Below are 19479 nucleotides of genomic sequence, written 5' to 3' on the forward strand. Positions count from 1 at the left end.
GGTTTGCTACCATCGACCTACAGGATGCTTATTTTCAGATACCCATGGCCAGGGCATTGGCAGTTCCTGAGGTTTGCGTTCGAGGGTCAGGTCTTCGAGTTCCATTTGGAATCTCTCTGGCCCCCCGAACCTTTACCAGGTGCATGGAGGCAGAGGGGGCTGAGGATATTAAACTATCTAGACGACTGGCTCATCTGTGCAACCTCAGAAGTGCAATGCCGCCTACACGTGGCCTTGCTGTTGAAGCACATTCAGGACATGGGCTTGCGCCCCAATCCCAAGTAAAGCAGGCTCCAGCCTTCCCAGGTCACCACCTTCCTGGGCATGGTCCTGGACTCCAGGAGGGCAACCGTCTCAATGTCTCAGTTGCTTCACGTTGCACGCCCAGGTGGAGTGGAAACTCTGCCTTCGCCTCTTGGGCCTTATGGCCCTTCACATGCACCCAGTCCAGAGGTGTCTGTTGAGCCTTGGTCTGTGCCCCCAAGGGCCCTCCCAGGCCAAGGTGACTGTGTCCCGCAGGCTTCACAGGGCCCTATACTGGTGGAGAGATCCCGCCAACACCGAGAAGGAGAGTGCCATGGAAACAGAGATTCGTGACTGGGTCGTATTTACAGACGCATCCCCAGTAGGCTGGGGCGCCGTTCTCGATGGTCAGGGCATCAATGGTCTCTGGACGGACCCTTGGCTATCCCAGCACATCAATGTCCTGGAGCTGAGGGCTGCTCTCCTCGCCCTCCGACACTATCTACCGTGGCTAAGATGTGATGGTGAGGACCGACAGCACGGTGACTGCGGCCTACATCAACAGACAGGGGGGCTTGGGGTCTCCAGGTCTTTGCAGCCTGTCGACAGACCTGTGGCTCTGGGCTCATCCCCTGTTCAGCTCTCTCAGAGCAGTTCATGTGCCGGGGGCCTTGTATGCTGCGGCCAACATCTTGTCAAGAGGGGGCCCACATCCCGGAGAGTCGAGGCTCTATTCACAAAGGCTAACTAGCTAACGTTTTTTTAGTTTCTTACGATATATTAATTATTCAGTTAGCCTATACATAATCCTCACATAACAATATTCACATGCTATTATAGATGTATTACATGGTCCTAAACAAATTGTGATATTATGTTATAGTTTACCTGTTACTGCTGAGCATCATGTGAGAGGAGCGACATAATTGCTAAAAAGTGCCTCCTCAGTGTATAGGTAGAGGGTGTGGCCTCATTCAGGGTTACATATGGGTATTTGTGTGTGTAGGGGTACGGGTAGGGGTGGGATGGGCAAACATGTCATCATAGCACACTGACATCAAAACAATAGGCTCAGGTACAATATTTCAATAGTAGGCAAATCTAGTAGTAATAGCTTAAGAGTTTCAAGCATTTTCTTCAAATACTAAATAAATAGTTAAAATACAGATAAATAATATAAATAAATAGTTAAAATATAAAAATATAAAAATAAAAAACATGTTTCAAGTAAATTCTTCAGAAAGCCATCAACCTGTTTCATGGTCCTCTTTTTTCATGAATTATTCGTTATCCGAGACAACAATTTTAACCATGTACATTCATTTCAAGCATTTTCTCTAGTCTTAATCTTAAAGGAGAATTCCGGTGTGATATTGACCTAAAGTGTATTGAAACATGATACCGAGTGTGAACGTAGCCTCGTAAATGGGTGTAAAACAGTGATTTACTTGCACGGCTAGCCCGATGCCGAAGCACCACTATTGAAAAAGCTGTTGGTAGCATCGGCTAACTAGCGCCAGATTTTGGAGTACAGGGGACAAGCCGAGATGGGCTATGAGACATACATTCACCCTCGGTATCATGTTTCAATACACTTTAGGTCAATATCACACCGGAATTCTCCTTTAAATCTGAGCATGGCATTGAATTCCCTATATGTGAAAACCTATAAAAGCACATTACATTCAGGTTTTTACCTTGTACAGTCCTAAAGATAAGTGATTAATTCGATTTTGACCTGGCGGTGGCGGCCATATTGGATTTCTCCGTTTTGAGGCATTATGGGACATTTTTGAGCCTGGCATACAGAAGATTTGAATTCAGCACCCTTCAAAACCCCTAAAAGTGTTGTATGCCAAAAATTAACATGATTTGCCTTCAGGGTTAATTTATTTTCAAAATTGACCTAGACTATATGAAAGGTTCTGAACGTAGCTTTTGTTTGACAAGTCAACCAAATCCCTACAGCTTAATACCGGAGAGGCATTAAAAGCACATCTCAAATGTGTGTGCAATTTCATTGTAAGTGTTTTATGCTCATGCCTCATCTCCTGGTGAGGGACACCAACAAATAAAATGGCAGTTTGAAATATAATTTGCAACATAGAAGTGTTTCATGACCTTATGAGCCTGTCCTGCTGCTGTTTGGTGCACAGATGTAGCAGCAGTATTGTCAGGAAAGTGATAAGGGTCTCAAATGGATGAATGCATATGGAGCATTAAATTCAGTCCTATCCAAACAATCTTTTAGCATTTTTACTGCTCAGAGGAAAAACACAGAAAAAAGGGCATCTTAGGGTCATGTGATGGATACAAATGTTTTTGAAATTTTTATTGAAGCCATTCTGTGAATGTGTGTGTATGTGTGTTTTTACAATATCCACAATGGTTCAGACTGCATGTGAAACTAAAGGCTGGTAAAATAAAGAGTAGCATGCATTCACAGATGATCACAACAGTAGCCATACTTCTCCACATCTCCAGGGGGCGCTGTCCCTTCGTGAGGAGCGAGAAAGCACGCCACCCAAGGACCACTGGCCAAAAGCACACCTCAAAAGCTACTGGATAAACACAAGGGTGGATCACAATAACGACTTCAGCCACAATGTGGAAAACTTAGCATGGTCAAACAGGATCTGGCCACGTCCAAGAGAAAGGGTTATTCAAAATAAGAAATATATACTTTGTTTTTTGTTTTTTAAAAGTGCTACAACCCTCTTTCACCAAACACTTCAAACATGGTTAAGACAAAACTTTAAGTCATAAACATATAACACACAGTTAAAATGGAAAAAAAGGAAAACAGGCAACAGTAAAGAGTAATATCAATCATTAAGAATCCGTACGGATTGTCTCAAGAGGTCTTCTCTGTATTAAAAGTGCCTCATAAATATTCAACCTAAAAAAGACAGGACGGTGCTTGACTTATGGTTGGAATAGGCTTCGTAAGCAGTTACTTTACACAATATCCCCTTTCACAAAACACATCCAAGAACTTCAACAAAGGACTCAAACAAAGGATTCAGGCAAATAAAAATAAAAAAAACCCAGAAAGACAGTGTATGATGGAAAAGAATGAGAGGAGACAAAAAAGTGACAGAAAAACTTATTTTAACTTCTTATTTGTTATGTACACAAGCTCAAGTCCACCTCAGCAGGCAACCCTGTGCAACCTGCCTTTATCATCTCATCTGGCTGCCACGACCGACCGGATCACTACTCAACACGCAAGGGAAGGAGGGGGGGGGAGTTGGAGTGGGGTGGGTGGGGTAGAATAGGTGGGGGGAGGGTGAGGGTGGGGGGTAAAAGTGTGTGTGAGTGTGTGTGTTTGTTTGTGTGTGTGTTTGTTTGTGTGTGTGGGACGGGGGGTTAGGGGTTATTGGGAAGGGTCAGGGGGATGTTCAGGCGGGCATGTAAGGTGGGGGCGGCTCCTTCTCAGGCATCTTCATGGCCATCTCGTAGGTGGGCAGAACGTACTGTGGGAGGAAACCAAAGTTTTGCCATGAGAGAACGTCTTATGAAAAGAGGCTATATGGCAGTTTCGTGCCACCTGTGGCGATTTTGCCTGTAATGGCTGAATTACATTAACATTACACAGTCGCTAGTCACTTGCAGTCTGCGTGGGGCTTAAAGTCACTTAGGCCCCATCCACACGGAGACGCTTTTTGGGTTAAACGCACAGGTTTTGCATCGTCTTGGCCGATCGTCCAAACGAATCCTGTAAACGCACTGCCCGAAACCGCACTTTTTTGAAACCTGGTCCCAGGGTGGAAAAATTGGAAACAGTAGCCCTTGCGAGTTTGTTTGGATGGCGAAAACGCATACTTGCGTATTGATGATGTCATCGCCACACCTCAGCTGCCCTGGACTTGACACTTATAGTATTGCCTAACAATACTAGTTTTCATACATGACATTACCTACGATTACACTCAGTAGGATAAATATTACAACTGGTGCTGCGCAGCGCCAATAGCTTATCATGACTTGGTGGACTGAACAGTGTTTTCCCTGTGTTTTCTTGATGCGTTTCTAGCTATCGTCAGTGACGCGAGAGAACTAGTCAGAAGTAATTAGGGAAGTGCGGTGTAAGTTTAAATTAGTGCGTAGTGCTGGTGTCATTCATTTATTTTACATGTCTTACAACATTAATAAATGTATTCATAGTCTAGTGAAGTCAGATATGAGCATACAAAGACACTTAACTCATGTTAAGCCTATGGTAGATGCGCACTAAATGCGAATGCGCGATTTGATGCAGGCAAATATATCAACTGTTACTAACGAAGGTATTATAGCAATATTATAAATGTGGCAACAGAATAGCCTAGAACTTGGGTAGACCTAGCGATTAGTAGCCTATGCACTTGTGGTGATAGCCAAAACTAATGTGAATCGCGGACTATCCAACAACCAAAGAAAGTAAAGGAGATTATTTGTACCTGCGTTAGCCAAATAAAGGATGGGACTGCACCCATCACAAACCGTAAAAATGAAGTTTATTAGTTTTACAGTTGACAGTTCACCATCAGTTCACACAAACAATTCTGATTTCCTTGCACTAGCCATTTTCGTCATAGCCTATTCTGTATGTTTGTATAGCCAAGCTTTGGTCAATTTCTGTAAGAGAAACAGTGCCACCTATAGGCCAAGGATATGAAGTAACGTGTTGAGTCGTGTTGAGATGGATCCGTTTGGACGCAAATATTCTTGATACGGTTCCAGGGAAGACCTGGAAGATCTGTTTGGTGCGTGTGGACTAGCCCTTAGAAGACCACAAACACTTGGAAGCACTTACCTGAGGGGGGGCTTCAAAGGCAGGGTAGACCGCAATCTCAGGCATGTTCCTGTTGTTGATATACTTGTAGCAGTTCCACACACAGTTGATCAGGTAGGCCTGTGTGACAAACAATGCGCAAGTTGAAGCTGAATGCACTATATTGCAAGGTTGACACAATGTTTCAAGGAGACCAATTTAAACTTTTTGAGGGTGAATAATTGGAAAGTGCCAAGTGCCAAACATTCACCTATAAGTAGTAAAACATTTTAAAACTGATAGTTCCGGTCCTTGATTATGATTGGCTGAATCGTGTTCGATGCCGTTGTAAAATCCAGCACAAACATACACCTTGACCGCATTCCGTTCTATATGACTGCGCTACCACAACTTGATACAAAAGTTAAAGTATTTAAAGTTGTTAAAGTACTCCGTTAGCGCGTCGTGCCTAACAACACCCCTTAGCTGTTGTAGAATCAGCGTAACCTACGGCCTCTCAGGGCTTATTGCTTAAATAACTCAGCTAAGCCTGTAATTATGAGGTGTGTGTGTGTGTGTGTATGTATATATATATATATGCACTGTACAGTATAAGGATCCTGCACTGAGGGAAGGTATCAAGTCATTAAGACTTCAGTGGGCTTCAGACCAAGCTATATTGGAGTAACATTCAGTACAGAGATCCTGGAGACCCTTGTATATCTATTTATAAGAGTAGCATCAAGGAAGTGATTTGGCTATAAACTCAGGACTCCAAGCGGATCCTCCTCTACCTTGAGGATGATGAGTAAGGCGAAGAAGACGAGGACAAAGAGCAGCAGGCAGCTGGAGTCCAGAGACAGCAGGTTGTCCTTGTAGGGGAAGTCCGGCTGATGAGAGAGAGAGAGAGAGAGAGAGAGAGAGAGAGAGAGAGAGAGAGAGAGAGAGAGAGAGAGAGAGAGAGAGAGAGAGAGAGAGAGAGATTTTGTTAGTGCCAACAGACAAACAATATGAGCTCGTTCAAATTGCTGTTCTTTGACTGAATTTGTTTTAGGAATATATGCACTTAGGCCAATTTTAAAAAGGCCAATTAGAAATTAATTCAACTTCAAAAAGAGTAAACAGTATACAGGATTAAAAGATGGTTTTCTGAAGGAAAAGGGAGGCATCAATACGATATGACATAAAACCCAAAAGAAAAATGTTGCACTGTTATGAATGTGTAAATTTGGAGCGGAGTGTTGAAGTGTTTGTAGTGTTGGAGATGAAGACTCTAGGTATTAAAGGGAAGCTGTATGGGCAGGCACAGGTGAGTTAAAGTGCTGACCAGCTGATCCAGGTAATCCTTGATGCGCGGCAGGTAGGTCAGAGAGCTGACGGCCACGAGACAGCTGAGGATGAAATCAAACATCTGGTAGCAGAGGAATGGAATGAGCCACCCATCACGATGCTGCAAACAAAACACACAAAAGCACACACACACAGTCAGGATTACATCACTCACATAATTTGACTGTATCATAATCTACACACTTCCACCACACTATTCATTAGTCACATTTTCTATTCACTACTTTTTTTCTAAGGCTGTATGAATAAGGCTGTATGCAGAGCAAACGTGCCAACAGCCCATGACTCCATGACTTTCTATGTGATGTGATGGTGGTGTGTGTGTGTGTGTGTGTGTGTGTGTGTGTGTGTGTGTGTGTGTGTGTGTGTGTGTGTGTGTGTGTGTGGGGGGGGTTGTGCGCTGTGCTTAAAAAGCACAGCGCACAAACAAAGTCTGGACTGTGGACTTTTCCAGAAGGCTCCACTCTGACGCAGCCGCCACGCCTTTGCACACATCGCACGGGCATCGGGAATGCAGGCCACCGCAAGCGCGGACCCTCTTTTGCTCGGCCCGTCTTGGCCAGCAGTCGGTCTGACCCCGGCCTAAAATTAAGCCTTTTCTAGCCAAAGCAACCCACATACCTATCATTAATTCTGCCAAATGAGGATTGAGCAAACCTTATCTGGATAGGGTCGTTGTGGCAGTAGCCATTTTCATTACAAAACGGGCAACAACACATCCAATAACCACTTTGGAATTACTTTGGAACCAAAGTTAAATGGCTGGTTGGTTAGTTACGCATTAGGTATGCTTGTGCTTTGATAGGTATGAAAGTTGGCAGTCACACACCAACCACACTTTGCGGATAAGACTGTTATTGAGGTTCACTCATACATAAAGCATGACTAAGTTCTTTTGGCACAAGAAACAATACCCATTTAACCCTTTCTAGCAACGTTGTGTATGGACTACAGCAATGGGTAACTCTGGGGATCCTACAAGGTTCTAGAAAGTTCAAAACTCACAACTACACTAGTCCAGCACCACCTTTAGGGACTGTGCAACCACACATGGGTCACTCATTTCAATCAGACACTAGTTGGGTTTCAGTTATCCAACTGTCTAATGCGCATTTGGACCATTTGAATAAGAAATTCTGACTAGTAATAATTAGCACCTTCTAATGTGAATAGAAATTTGATTCGGTAAAGGGGGAGGGGGGTGGGGGGTCGATCAACCCTCAATTTGCATATGGCATAACAGAGGTTAATGGAATCTAGTTTTTATTAGTAATAATTTGCAATTGTACAATTTGCCGAATTCTCATGAATGCGTTTAAAATGTGCTAATGAGTTGAATGGAAGCCCAGCTAGCGCTGACCAGGGTGCTACTCGGCTGCAGGTGGGTTTGGTTAGGTAACTGAAGGGAAGGGGTCTATGCAAATCCCAAACCTTTGCAGGACTGGTTCCCTCTGGAAGGTTACATGATGAAAACAAGCACAAGAAAACAGACTTGAGACTCATAAACACTGGTATGGCATTCAGTGAGGCTCTGCTACAGTCTGTTGGTATTGACTTTTTGTCCATAACTGATTACAGTGGAGAAGGCATACCATTAAACAAACAAACAAACAAACAAACGACACAGATTCAGCTTTTCAGACAACCCTACAAAGAAATTAGAAATCAGATTATCACGCACACGCACAACCACACATCCACACACACAGAGAGATAGAGACACACACACACACACACAAAATTGCTTTGGCAGCCTTGTACCAAAATGATGTGAAATGCCATCACATTATCCTCTCAACAGTAGCACATCTGCATCTCCAATAAGAGCTCATTGAGAAAGGTTTCTTTCACACGCATGGCTTCTGGAGGGCCAGAAGCACATCAAAGCTGGCACGTCTGCGAAGACCGCAGACACAGAGCGACGCTCAACAGCTTTGATTGTGTAGATTATGAACACACACACACACACACACACACACACACACACACACACACACACACACACACACACACACACACACACACACACACACACACACACACACACACACACACACACACACACACACACACACACACACACACACACACACACACACACTTTTGATAATCAGTTAGGGTCTTTTTTTTTTTACATGTTCTCTATATAGTATACTAAACATGTTGACAAAACCACCATTGTCTGACATTTATCAACTAAACAACTAATCAATTAATCAAACACATACAAAAAATGTTTTCTCCTTTTTTGATATATATATATATATATATATATATATATATTTTTTTTTTTTTTTTTTTTTTTTTCCCCCTTCTATTTGTTTTATCTGTAAAGCGACCTTGGGTGTCCTGAAAGGCGTTCTTTAAATAAAATGTATTATTATTATTATTAACAATCAACAGATTAAACTATAAATTAATTAATGATATGATTAATTGACTATGAAAGTAATTGTTAGTTGCAGCCCTACAAAGAACACAACACTATCCTTCCACCCACGCCTTGCAGGCAGTGTGCTCCCAGAGTCTGGTTATGGTTTGGTTTGGAAGACAGCTCATACACAGGTATGCCCAAACAACATGCTCCATCTCGATCACTCTCTGGGTTGGTCTCACACACCCTATCTTTCTCACACAAACACACAATGCTTTAGATCGTACACAACACAAAACACACACACACACAAAGTGAACAATGCTTTAGATCAAACACGCACACACACACACAGACACACACACACAGACAAACAGACACACAGAGTGGACAGTGCTTTAAATTACTTACAGTGATGGCTCCGTAGACCATCATGGCGCTGATGGTAACCATCAGGAGAGAGATGGCGAATCCCACGCAGGCATTTTCTGGGGGAACAAAACAAAACAAAACAAAAGTTTAGGGGGGTATTCCATCAACCTCGCTAAAGGCCAAACCTGGCTTATTTCGATAAGTCTCGCTAATTTTAGTGAGAATTCCGTTCCATTAATGAGGTTAACGTGAATCCCAGCTTGGTTACCATGGGAATTTATGCCACAGAACTAACCTGCTCCGTAGCAGGTTAACTTTCAAGCTAAATTAAGCTGTGTTGCAAAAAAAACAATCAGTCGGAAAACGAGTCCAAAAAGATGATTCCGTCAACCTGTGCTGTAGTCACCTGTAGCCTACAACTTCAAAAATAGAAGTAGGCCTATAGAAATGTTTTTTCCGACAGTGCACCAAGCATGGATTAACACATTCACTAGCTCCAAAGAATGTATGAAGATTATGCGATTAAAAATGTTTTAACTTCACATGCGTGTGGTTCTAGAAATTGTGCTACTCTGCATCACTTACGTTCGGTGGTGGTGTAACGTGCAGCGAAACGGCATAGGAAAGGAATTCCATTTTTGCGTGTTCACAGGTTCGCTTCCCATACGAAGTAAGGCTACATTGTTTCACCTTGATAATGGCATTTTTAGTTATAATCTTTGATGAAAGACATATGTCTACTGCTGATAAAGAGTCATGCACATTTGGTAGGCTGTTCAGTGACCGCCTTGCCAGTGGGGCTATATTATATCTGATGCAAGTCAAAGGATAATTATTCTGTAGCCTAGGCAGCTAATAATTAAAACTGCTTCATGTCTCAACGATTGTTCATGAATATCAAATCAACTGTGTGCTACACAGATTAAATACTAGGCATAAATTGAATTGAAAGCCATTGCATTTCAGATAACTTTATTTCAAACACTTTGGGAATTATGGGAGACAATAGGCTATAGTATTATGTTGATACTCATTTATTTTATGACCACCTAAACCTAGACAATAATTTGGAGTGAACTCTTTTAAGAACGTAGGCTATAGATAGTTTTGAATATATGCCTATTTAAGTTTATACCATTTATTCATTCACTCGTTTTGTTCAAGACTGTATATGTTCAAGAGTGAAGCCTATAAAACTTGCAATTGATTTCAAACCATTAGCATTGCTGTTTTAAATGTATGCTTTCATTATTCTTCAATTTCTGTAGGCAATCTATTTTTTTCTCTCGATGTTAAATTTGATGACTTTCGATGAAAATTCTGTAGATGGCGATTGCCTATCGAACAGAAATCGTCTAGTATTGTCTTAATTTTACGACATATATCGTCTTTTCGTCAATTTACTGTTTTGGTCTACTTTTCTACCTCGCGCACGAGCAGAGATGAAGCTGAACCAAAGATAATGAATGCGTAGCAAGATGGGTCGTCCTAGTTCATGTCTATGAGGGCAAAGTGGAGTTCAGTCAGAGACAGGCTCTGGTTCAATTCCCGCCTGCACAGGGGCGTGTCACTGACGTATGACTTACGTTTGAACGCCTCGGTTCCACGCCAGACAAGCCGGAGTACAAAATAAACTTGGTGTACACCTTCATTAATGTTGAATTTCTCCCTACTGGAGGGTCATACTATCACGACATTCTACTGAAATAGGGAGGAGGGTTTGGAGATCATGATACCGTGTCCGAAATGTGCATCCATTGCTCAGAAAAATAAGGCTTTGACAAATTCTGGGAAATTCTTGGATTCTGCCATAGACCTCAATGTTAAAAAGAGAGCCCGATCACTGCATAAATGTGCGGGGGCGTGTACTGCTACCCTATTTGCTTAAATTTCCAGGGACAGGAAATGGCCTCTCATGAAGTATCTTCGTAATCAACCATCTTTGGCTGAACTAAACCTCGCTTGAATAAACGAGGCCAAGATGCCGCTAACTTGAGTTAATGGAACGGCTTCAGCCCCAAGTGAAAGTCTACGCTAGTTCAAGCCAGGCTATTTCTGTTAAGCGCCGCCTTTATTAGCGAGGTTGATGGAATATCCCCCAGGTGTGAGTGGCAAACACACAAATAAACAAACAACAGTTTCGGTTCACTCAAGGCCAATCTCACGGCAGATAACTGCTTTGGGGCTATTTTGCAAGCATCCGAAACTGCTCCACTAAATAATTTGACCTCCCGGAGGGGGAAAACCGATAAACCAGATGACCCGGAACGCTAAATCTCAACATTTTCGAACGTCTGTGCTCATCACAGTGGCATGAACATGCTTAAGTCCCGTGGGGAACACCACAGGGTGCAACGCATCATTCCACAGTGACATTTTACAGCTAAGAGACCTGTCCGCCACTCTTCAAGTTAATTGATTTGCGCGTGGCTAAGTAGGTGAGAGTAGGCGGGCTGGGCTCCTCACCCTGTCTGTGCTTTGCACTACAGCAGGCAACAGGTCAGCGGTCTCGGAGGACTGTTTATAGTTTTATAGTTTATAACAGCTTAGTATTGATCTGTGCATAAATGGAGTTCGCGGCGGAGTGTGTGTTACAGGGGGGGGGGGGGGGGGGTTGGAGGGGAGCGGCCTTGTCTACTCACTCTCTCAATTCAGTTTACCCTAAGGAATCCTAAGCTCTCGTCGCAAACACACACAGATACAAACTCACACACGCACACAAACACACTGAGTGCTTGCACGGAAGACGAGGTCAATATGAGCCAGTTGTAATTAAAAGCCGTCTTAAGCATTGTGGAATGCTAGTTTGGCAGCCGAAGGCTGGGAGAAAGTGTTAGCATATCTCTGCTTCTACGTATCTCCTTCACAGATACATAAACAAAAAAAAGGCAATTACACAACACACACTTTCTTGGTCTCTCTCACACACACACACACACACACACACACACACATTCCCTCACTCTCTTCCCCACGTTATGCACACTCCTATTCTCACACTTCCCTTGTTACTCCTAGGACACATGCGCACACACACACACAGACGTTCCCTCCCTCTCTTTGTCTCCATCAACCTCACATTCTCTGTCAGCATCTGAGCTAAATACGAAGAGGGACGGAAGAGAGATGGAGTGGGAAGGACAGACAAAGAGATGCCGGAAACAGAACAAACCGAAAAATGGCAGACAGAGCAGGGTGACAAGCAGAGAGACAAAGAAGTCAGGAAAGAGGAAGTCGAGAAATAGGCATCTGAGGCACTGGGAGCGGGCCGTTGAGAGACTGCTGAATTTCTATTAGCCCATTTGGGATGTGAAACAGGCACCACTCCCCGTTTGCCTCACCTCCTCCTGTGTGCGCATGCAAGTGCGCGCAAGTGTGTGTGTACGTGTGTTACAGTCAAAGAACACCACCATAATGTCATATCCCTCCCCAGGCAGCTTACAGCTGCAGCAGCCACTGTACTTTGAAACAAGAGAGAGAGAGAGAGAGAGAGAGAGAGAGAGAGAGAGGTGGTGGAGGTTCTTTGAACCTCAGCGGCAGCGGCGCTTGATGGCTCTGCAGCAAAAAGCTCATCTGAGGAAAAGCTCGGAGCTGCAGCAGGCTGTGTGCTACTGACCGAATGCTGGTCCAAACAGTCAGCCACACGGCACTGCCAACTGAGAGCAGTGCCAGCCGTCCGCAAGGGTTTTCATTACTGTGCCACATTGGTAAATAATACTCTTTTGGCAGAGCCCAGAGGGATAATGCCATCCTGGCTTGCAGGTGCGTGCGTCACTTGAATTCATGTTGTTGTATCAGTCACATCTGCACATCGAGACTGACTTTCAACAAGTGCATGTAAATCACGTTTAAGATCCACTGGCACTCTGATGATAGTCAATAAAGGTCAACAAAAGCATTAGCAAACGAAATAAAGACCTTTGGAACATTACAAGATACAGTTAAGTACTTAAAAAAAAAAAAACTTCAGTATGACCATTGTTCCCATATTGTACGTAAACCAGGACACCGCTGTGACCTGCAGCACATGGAGCTATTATGAGCAGTTGGTAGCGGAAGGCTGTTGTCTAAAATCTGACGTGGAGCGGTGAATATTTCATGACACATCGTCTCTGACTGGGTGGAGCTGATTCTGGGTCAGCTGAAGGCATTAGATAAAGCCGTAAGGGCTGTAGTCATATAAGGTCCTCACATTTAGGAAACTGGGTGAAGCATTACTCTGCCTTCCAGACAGGAGTCAACGCCCAGTCAGGGGTGAGGAGACTGACGGACACGCACGGACAGACAGACACACACACACACAGACACACACACACAGACACACACACACAGACACACACACACACACACAATTTGTGGGAAAGAGCCCTGTTTAGGATTCCCGATGCAGAAGCCAGATCATGTCTACCAAAACCTTACTATCTTATGGGGCTCTACACAGACCTCCAGATGATGGCACTAACTAGAAAGCATTTCACACAGTCAATTGTCCCTTACTGAACCACTTCTAAGACACAGTTTGGTATATTTGGCATCTCTGTCGTTTTTCCACTTTTTCTCCTATTATTACTTCTCTCACACACACATAAAAAACATTAAATAGCCTTAAATCGTTTAAGCCAAACTGCTGAACAGAAGTTCCTGTTCCATGAATCCGTGGGTTGGGAACTTGTGCTGGGAGGCTGCCGAGTGCTTTCCTGAGTCACCCTTTCTGGGAAGCCGATCAGTTTTGGTCTGCTGGCAGGAGCAGAGGCAAGTGGGAAGGGACGGAGAGCAAAGCGGAAAAAAAGAGAAAGCAAGAGGAGTGAGAAAGAAAATGGAGAGACGGTGGGAAAGGAAAAGAGGAGAGGAACAGAAAGGGGAGGAGCTCTGCTCCACTAGTGCTCTCACACAACTTGTAGTCAACCACACTGGACTGTTTGGGGGAGGGTGGGAGACTTAAGCATTTGCCATTCCAGAACTTAGTTTAGCAAAGACACAGGCAGAAAGAGATAGTCCCTATTAAAGAGAGGTCAGACACAACGTCAGGGGTGCTCTTTTTCATGACTGCTAAAAAGTTGCTTTCACAATGCTCTGTATTCATCAGCTAGAGGCCTTTGACCCTGCACATTTATGACTTTGACCCTGCACATTTATGACTGGATGGTCACAGTTTCCATGGTAATGACCTCTATACTGAGGGGATAATGTCCTAGATATCAGTTTACTGCAAGTCAGCCAAATGAATAAGTAGGTAAGTACCATAATGGCATTTCAGTAGAACTTAAGAATAACAGGTTTCACAGAAGCTTTTTCATTCACGCAGTCACATTCTTTTTGGGACCAGCAAACATCATGGAAAGAAAAGGGATTTTGATTGCTTTATGATTTGCAGCACAGTTCCACTGAAGTGCTTGCAAGGTCGTCGAAATAGGTCTGATGAGCTCTTAAGTGTGTGTGTTTTTACCTGACATCCTGTCGGAGGCCAGGTAGTGCTCGATGGCCTCGTACTGCAGGTTAACGGCGGGCACATTCTCAGGGTGGGTAACAGCCACTGTCAGCAGAATTCCCATCAGCAGATTCACCACCTACACCGAGAGAAAGATTGAGAGAGAGAGAGAGAGAGAGAGAGAGAGAGAGGAACAAGAGAGAAAAGGAACAAGAAATGACAATGAGAAACAAAGAAAGAAAAGCTATGCGGTACAAAGAGACTTTTAAAAACCTTTACCTAAAAATCTACAAACACCCACAAAAACAAATTAACCAACATCACCAGCGTCAGAGTGCAGTATTTAGAGACAAGAGTGGATATAAAGTTAGTTTGCAACCCAGGGGAGAAACCACAGAATGCAGTGCTCACAAGCACAGGCAATAAAACATTATGGGTTGACAATGACAGTTAAATGTCAGTCGTGTGAAAAGAAAACGTAGGCCTATGTGTTGAATTAATTTGAAAAAATAAAATAAAAAAATCCAGGAGGACCCTGCGTAGAGCATAATTGTAGGCTGGCTGCATCACAAAATCCCATTCAGACCAGATGGTCTGCTTTTCATTATGACCCAATCCAGTCCAACGCACCAAATATTAAAGTTTAGCGCCTCTAACCTCTACTGCCAATGTGAAATTAACATAGGCTAACATTGTCAACCAAAAGTACAGACTTACACTATGCAAAAAATACTGGGGGGAAAAACTGATCACTCTGATCACAGTATTGAAATATCCAGGTGCATCCTGGATATTCTCAAATGCTTAAAAGAGACCTCCCAGCCCTCAGGAGAACTGATTCATGAATCCCATTGACCTTTCAGCATTCAGCTCTCCCAAGCGATTACACCACCTTGTGCGTGCATACCAAGGTAAGAACTACAGGCTACAAGACTGCATTGTTATTTCCAGTGTTATCCTTGAAACCTGAACTGATATACCGTGGCACATTACTCTCCCCCCCCCCCCCCCCACAACTGCTGCAACTGATATCATCCATTTCATTAGTTTGTATATTGATCTGTTGTTATGAAGCTCGTAGACCAAGGCAGCCTGAGCCCCCTGCGTCTACCACCATGGGGCACAGAGTCCTCCTACAACAACATCAGCCAACATCTTTCCTAGACCTTCAGAAGCAGTCGGGGATGTGGCAGCTTTGCTGGAGGATTTAGTCAACATGTTTGGGTAAGAAACGCAGAGTCATGCTGAGTTTGGGGAAGAAATTCCAGTGACTTCACAGCACCAGGAAGACATTACTATGAGCATGAAAAAGATAGTCCTATAAACAATAAGTGGTCAGGCAGCATTTTGATATGCAGAAAGGAGAGTAATCACAAAACAAAGGTTCTGAGTGAGCAGTGCATTGAAGGGTTTAAGTCCTGGGCTACAACTTTAGTTTGACATATGAAAGAAAACCCAATGAATCAAAGATTGGATAAAATGCATCAAACTTTATACAGTGTGTTACAGAAGTTATGTCCAATATCAATATATTTCAGTGGAATACCTCCTCTAATTCCAATTAATCAAAATAATCACCACATCATATTATGTTTAATTTGCTTCTGTCAATGTAATGGAAATACTATGCCCTTGTGTGTGTGTGTGTGTGTGTGTGTGTGTGTGTAGGTCATGTGTATCAGCAGGAGTCACCATAGGACACTGTACACAGAAATGTCCTTTGGGCAAACATTCTAAATTAAATGAGGGGGAAAACATACATGGAGCAAAAAGCTCTACTTGACATTACATAATCTTTCCTGTAAATGTACATGATTTAGCCAAACCACAACCTAATTTGTTGAGTGTGTGTGTGTACTAGCCTACAAAGAAAGGCTACACACAGGCGCAGTGTGGGATTAATGCACCTACATTCACATAAAACCTAACAGCTGTTGCGTAACGTGGGAAACGCTGGAAGCTGAACAATTGTAAGGACCAATGGCATATCACAGCCAGTTCAGTCTCCCCATCAGTGGAATTCAGTGGAACTGTCCCCTTGTTTTCTGAACTCACTTCCACACGACCAGTTTGACATTACTTCGGCATCAGTCTGATGAAGAGCGTGTAGCTCGAAAACGTTCACTTGGTGAAATAAAAAATAAAAGATAAAGCAAAACGGGAGCAAGTGTGCGGACATTAAACTTTGTTTTTAACTTTAACTAATAAACATTACGTTATTTCCCGGTCTCTTGAAACACTTTTAGTTGGGGACATGTCTCCAGTGTCGTCCTGTTATCAAAACAACGGAAATGTATCATAACAAAAGCAAACATTTAAAGATAAGTTAGGCTTAAAGCAGTCTGCTAGCATTAGGATCAAATAATGTTAACATTATTGGATATATTTGTGTGTAAAATGTAAACAAACGCAACAACATATTTAAAATCGATACTTGTATTCATTAATAGTTTTATTTTGTCTAGCCCCGGTAACTGCAGGACTTTCAGTACCAGAAAGTAAACAAACAGGTATAATTCTGATACGGTATGTAGATCTATGCTGCTCGCTAGCTAGCTAGAGCTAACAGCTAATAGCACCACAGCGCCTGGTTAGACATTCTCTGGTTAGTCATCGGTAACGTTACTGACGTTAGCGTTATCCTTCTTCTATTCAGCAAATGCACACAACAGCACTTGTCAATCAACCTTTAACAATAATGAAATCTCTCTTTCCACACATTTCAGTAACATGCTAGAACTTTGTCCATCAAACCTATTACATTAACTGACTAATATCACATCAATATCCTTGCAGGTCATTGGTTCATTTGGTTCAGTAAACTTTGCAATCGAGCTAGCTGCTAACGTTAACTAGCTGGTCAGTTTCGCTAACATTACCAACCAAGATATCTAACGTCACCTAATAAACTCTATTACTCTTATTTATGGACAAATGACAAACAGTTGTGCTATGACTATCATAGCAACCAGAAAGCACAGCAGAGTGCACCACGACAATAACGGCTCGTTAGCTTTAATCGCTAGCTCTTGTTAGCCCTGCAAAGCTAGCATAAATGGCTTCTGCAGCTAGCCAACGCATATCGACCACATTCACATACCATGTACCATGTCCCCAGGATGATAGTTCCTGTCCGAACATGGCAGCACCCACAACATCTTGTCGTGTAGAATCTGTCGCGAGTCGGTTTGAAGTGCATATCGCCCTGCATGTTGGGAAGAAACATCATGAAAGCAGCACGACCTACAAGACTTCCACCATCAACAACAGTCGACTCTGAATTCTAGAAACGCCTCCCTACCTGACTGACGTTACGAAAGAAAACATACAGACATACGGACTTGACAAGCATCTGCCTAAGCCAATGGCAGAAAGATATAAGACAATCCTCCAAAGAAAGGAAATGGAAAGGGGCGGGACCAGGGCTGCTGCTGTAATACTTGAGCCAGTCCATCCCTATTTAGAAATGCTCTGCTTAAGCTATCCTTGCCACTTTTGTTGGCGCAATCCCTCACTGTTACTGGGAAATTCCATCAACAGCATATTCTTTCTACACATGGGTAACAAACTAGAACCGGGGCCTACACGCTGAATTTAAACAGTAGCCTATAACAGACTGCATGGTAGGCCTAGGTCTAGCCTACAGAAAGATCAGGCCTATTTCTATCCAGGCAACATTACATCCTACACATTTAAACAGTGGAAGGCAGAAAGCTTAGTATTGTTTGCATGGTGTGTGCACAAATATAATATTTATATAATACATATAGACAGCTTTCTCTCATGATGCGCAACCACATACTGTATGAGGGCAATTCCAAATGCAAATGCAAAGGTCATCCTTACCATGGGAAAAAAAAGTTGTGCAAACCCAAATAGAACTGTTTTTAAAATCTTCATTTAGGTCTATATTTTATTGTTTGTAACTGATCTGATTGAATTTGATGGAGAATTACACTCTTTTTACATCATAAATATGGTGTGCAACCATACAGAAACAACATTTTTCACATGGTAATATTATACATAAAGTGGATAAATAGACCCAAGGTTCAAACAAATTGTGTCATTTGACAAATTCCAGATTGACAAGGGAATGGTAGAGCAATGTCTATGCTCAGCTTGCCTTTAAGAGCACAACTCCTTACATTTGTAAGGCTTTTGTTTTTAAGTCAGCAAGTTCCATGGCCATGTCACATCCATAACGTTTTACAGGAAAAGTTTATGCTACACATACAGTGTTGATGCGACAATGTCCATAGTGTCTGTGCAAAGCTGATTTATATCAATGTAAAGTGTGATGACCAAATTGTGCCCCTTTCTTACTTTTAAAACCTTTAATGGTGCGTTATGGATGTGACGTTATGGATGTTACATAATGTGAATTTACAAGACTGGGGACTTTATTATACCTCAAAGCCGATAAAACGTCTGTTCTGGTGGCATGTCAGGTGTCTGGTGGCAATGCATTTCAACTTAGTGTTTACAATTGACATTTCAAAGATTATTAGGATGATCAAAACCTCAGGGAGGCCTTGCCTAACCATTAGCAAAACAAACATAATATTAATAATATTAATAATATATATTAATAATATTAATAATATAATATTATTGAAAATCTGAGCAATTATCTTCCTGTAACTGTCATACTGTTGTTGTACAGTAACTGGATTATCGTGTTAGCTGGTGAAGATGGCTGACTTTGCAGCTGGAGTTAACATAGCAACCTCCTTCTGTTGCAGATCTGTTCAGCCTGCCGTTCACGTCTGCTTAACACAGCATAAGTGTCAGGTCCTCTGTAGCTAATACCCACAGAGTAACATGAGTAAGGGCAGCAATAAACTAGATGTACCACATAGCGGTATGACCGCCTCTCAGTCCTGCATATTCTCTACGCAAAAATAAATCACGCTTGTCAATTTGTCTCCATCTCCTACTCCTGCAACTCATGTG

General features: G+C 42.7%; 1 protein-coding gene across 1 annotated transcript; it reads right to left on the bottom strand.

The window, feature by feature from the left end:
• Nucleotides 1-2547: 2547 nt before the first annotated feature.
• laptm4a (lysosomal protein transmembrane 4 alpha) lies at nt 2548-17810 on the bottom strand. Its single transcript, XM_076271850.1, has 7 exons — nt 17624-17810; nt 14542-14662; nt 9135-9211; nt 6327-6449; nt 5794-5889; nt 5042-5140; nt 2548-3719 (listed from the first exon to the last, which is right to left on the bottom strand). Exons 1-7 carry the CDS (start codon nt 17750-17752, stop codon nt 3645-3647), a joined length of 720 nt encoding a protein of 239 aa, XP_076127965.1. The 5' UTR covers nt 17753-17810; the 3' UTR covers nt 2548-3644.
• Between the last annotated feature and the right edge of the window lie 1669 nt (nt 17811-19479).

The sequence above is a fragment of the Alosa pseudoharengus genome, unplaced genomic scaffold, assembly GCF_046254945.1.
Source record: "Alosa pseudoharengus isolate Yale_2024_CS ecotype anadromous, Long Island Sound unplaced genomic scaffold, YU_APseudo_1.1 YU_APseudo_1.1_scf_7, whole genome shotgun sequence".
Taxonomy (NCBI): Eukaryota; Metazoa; Chordata; class Actinopteri; order Clupeiformes; family Clupeidae; genus Alosa; species Alosa pseudoharengus.

Bases quoted from the DNA above. Each gene is read 5' to 3' on its own strand.
- laptm4a (XM_076271850.1), bottom strand. From the start codon at position 17,752: ATGATGTTTCTTCCCAACATGCAGGGCGATATGCACTTCAAACCGACT. The intron at 14,663-17,623 runs GTATGTGAATGT...CTCTCGGTGTAG, and splicing joins TCCTGGGGACATGGTACATG to GTGGTGAATCTGCTGATGGG. The intron at 9,212-14,541 runs GTAAAAACACAC...TTGTTCCCCCAG, and splicing joins GGCCTCCGACAGGATGTCAG to AAAATGCCTGCGTGGGATTC.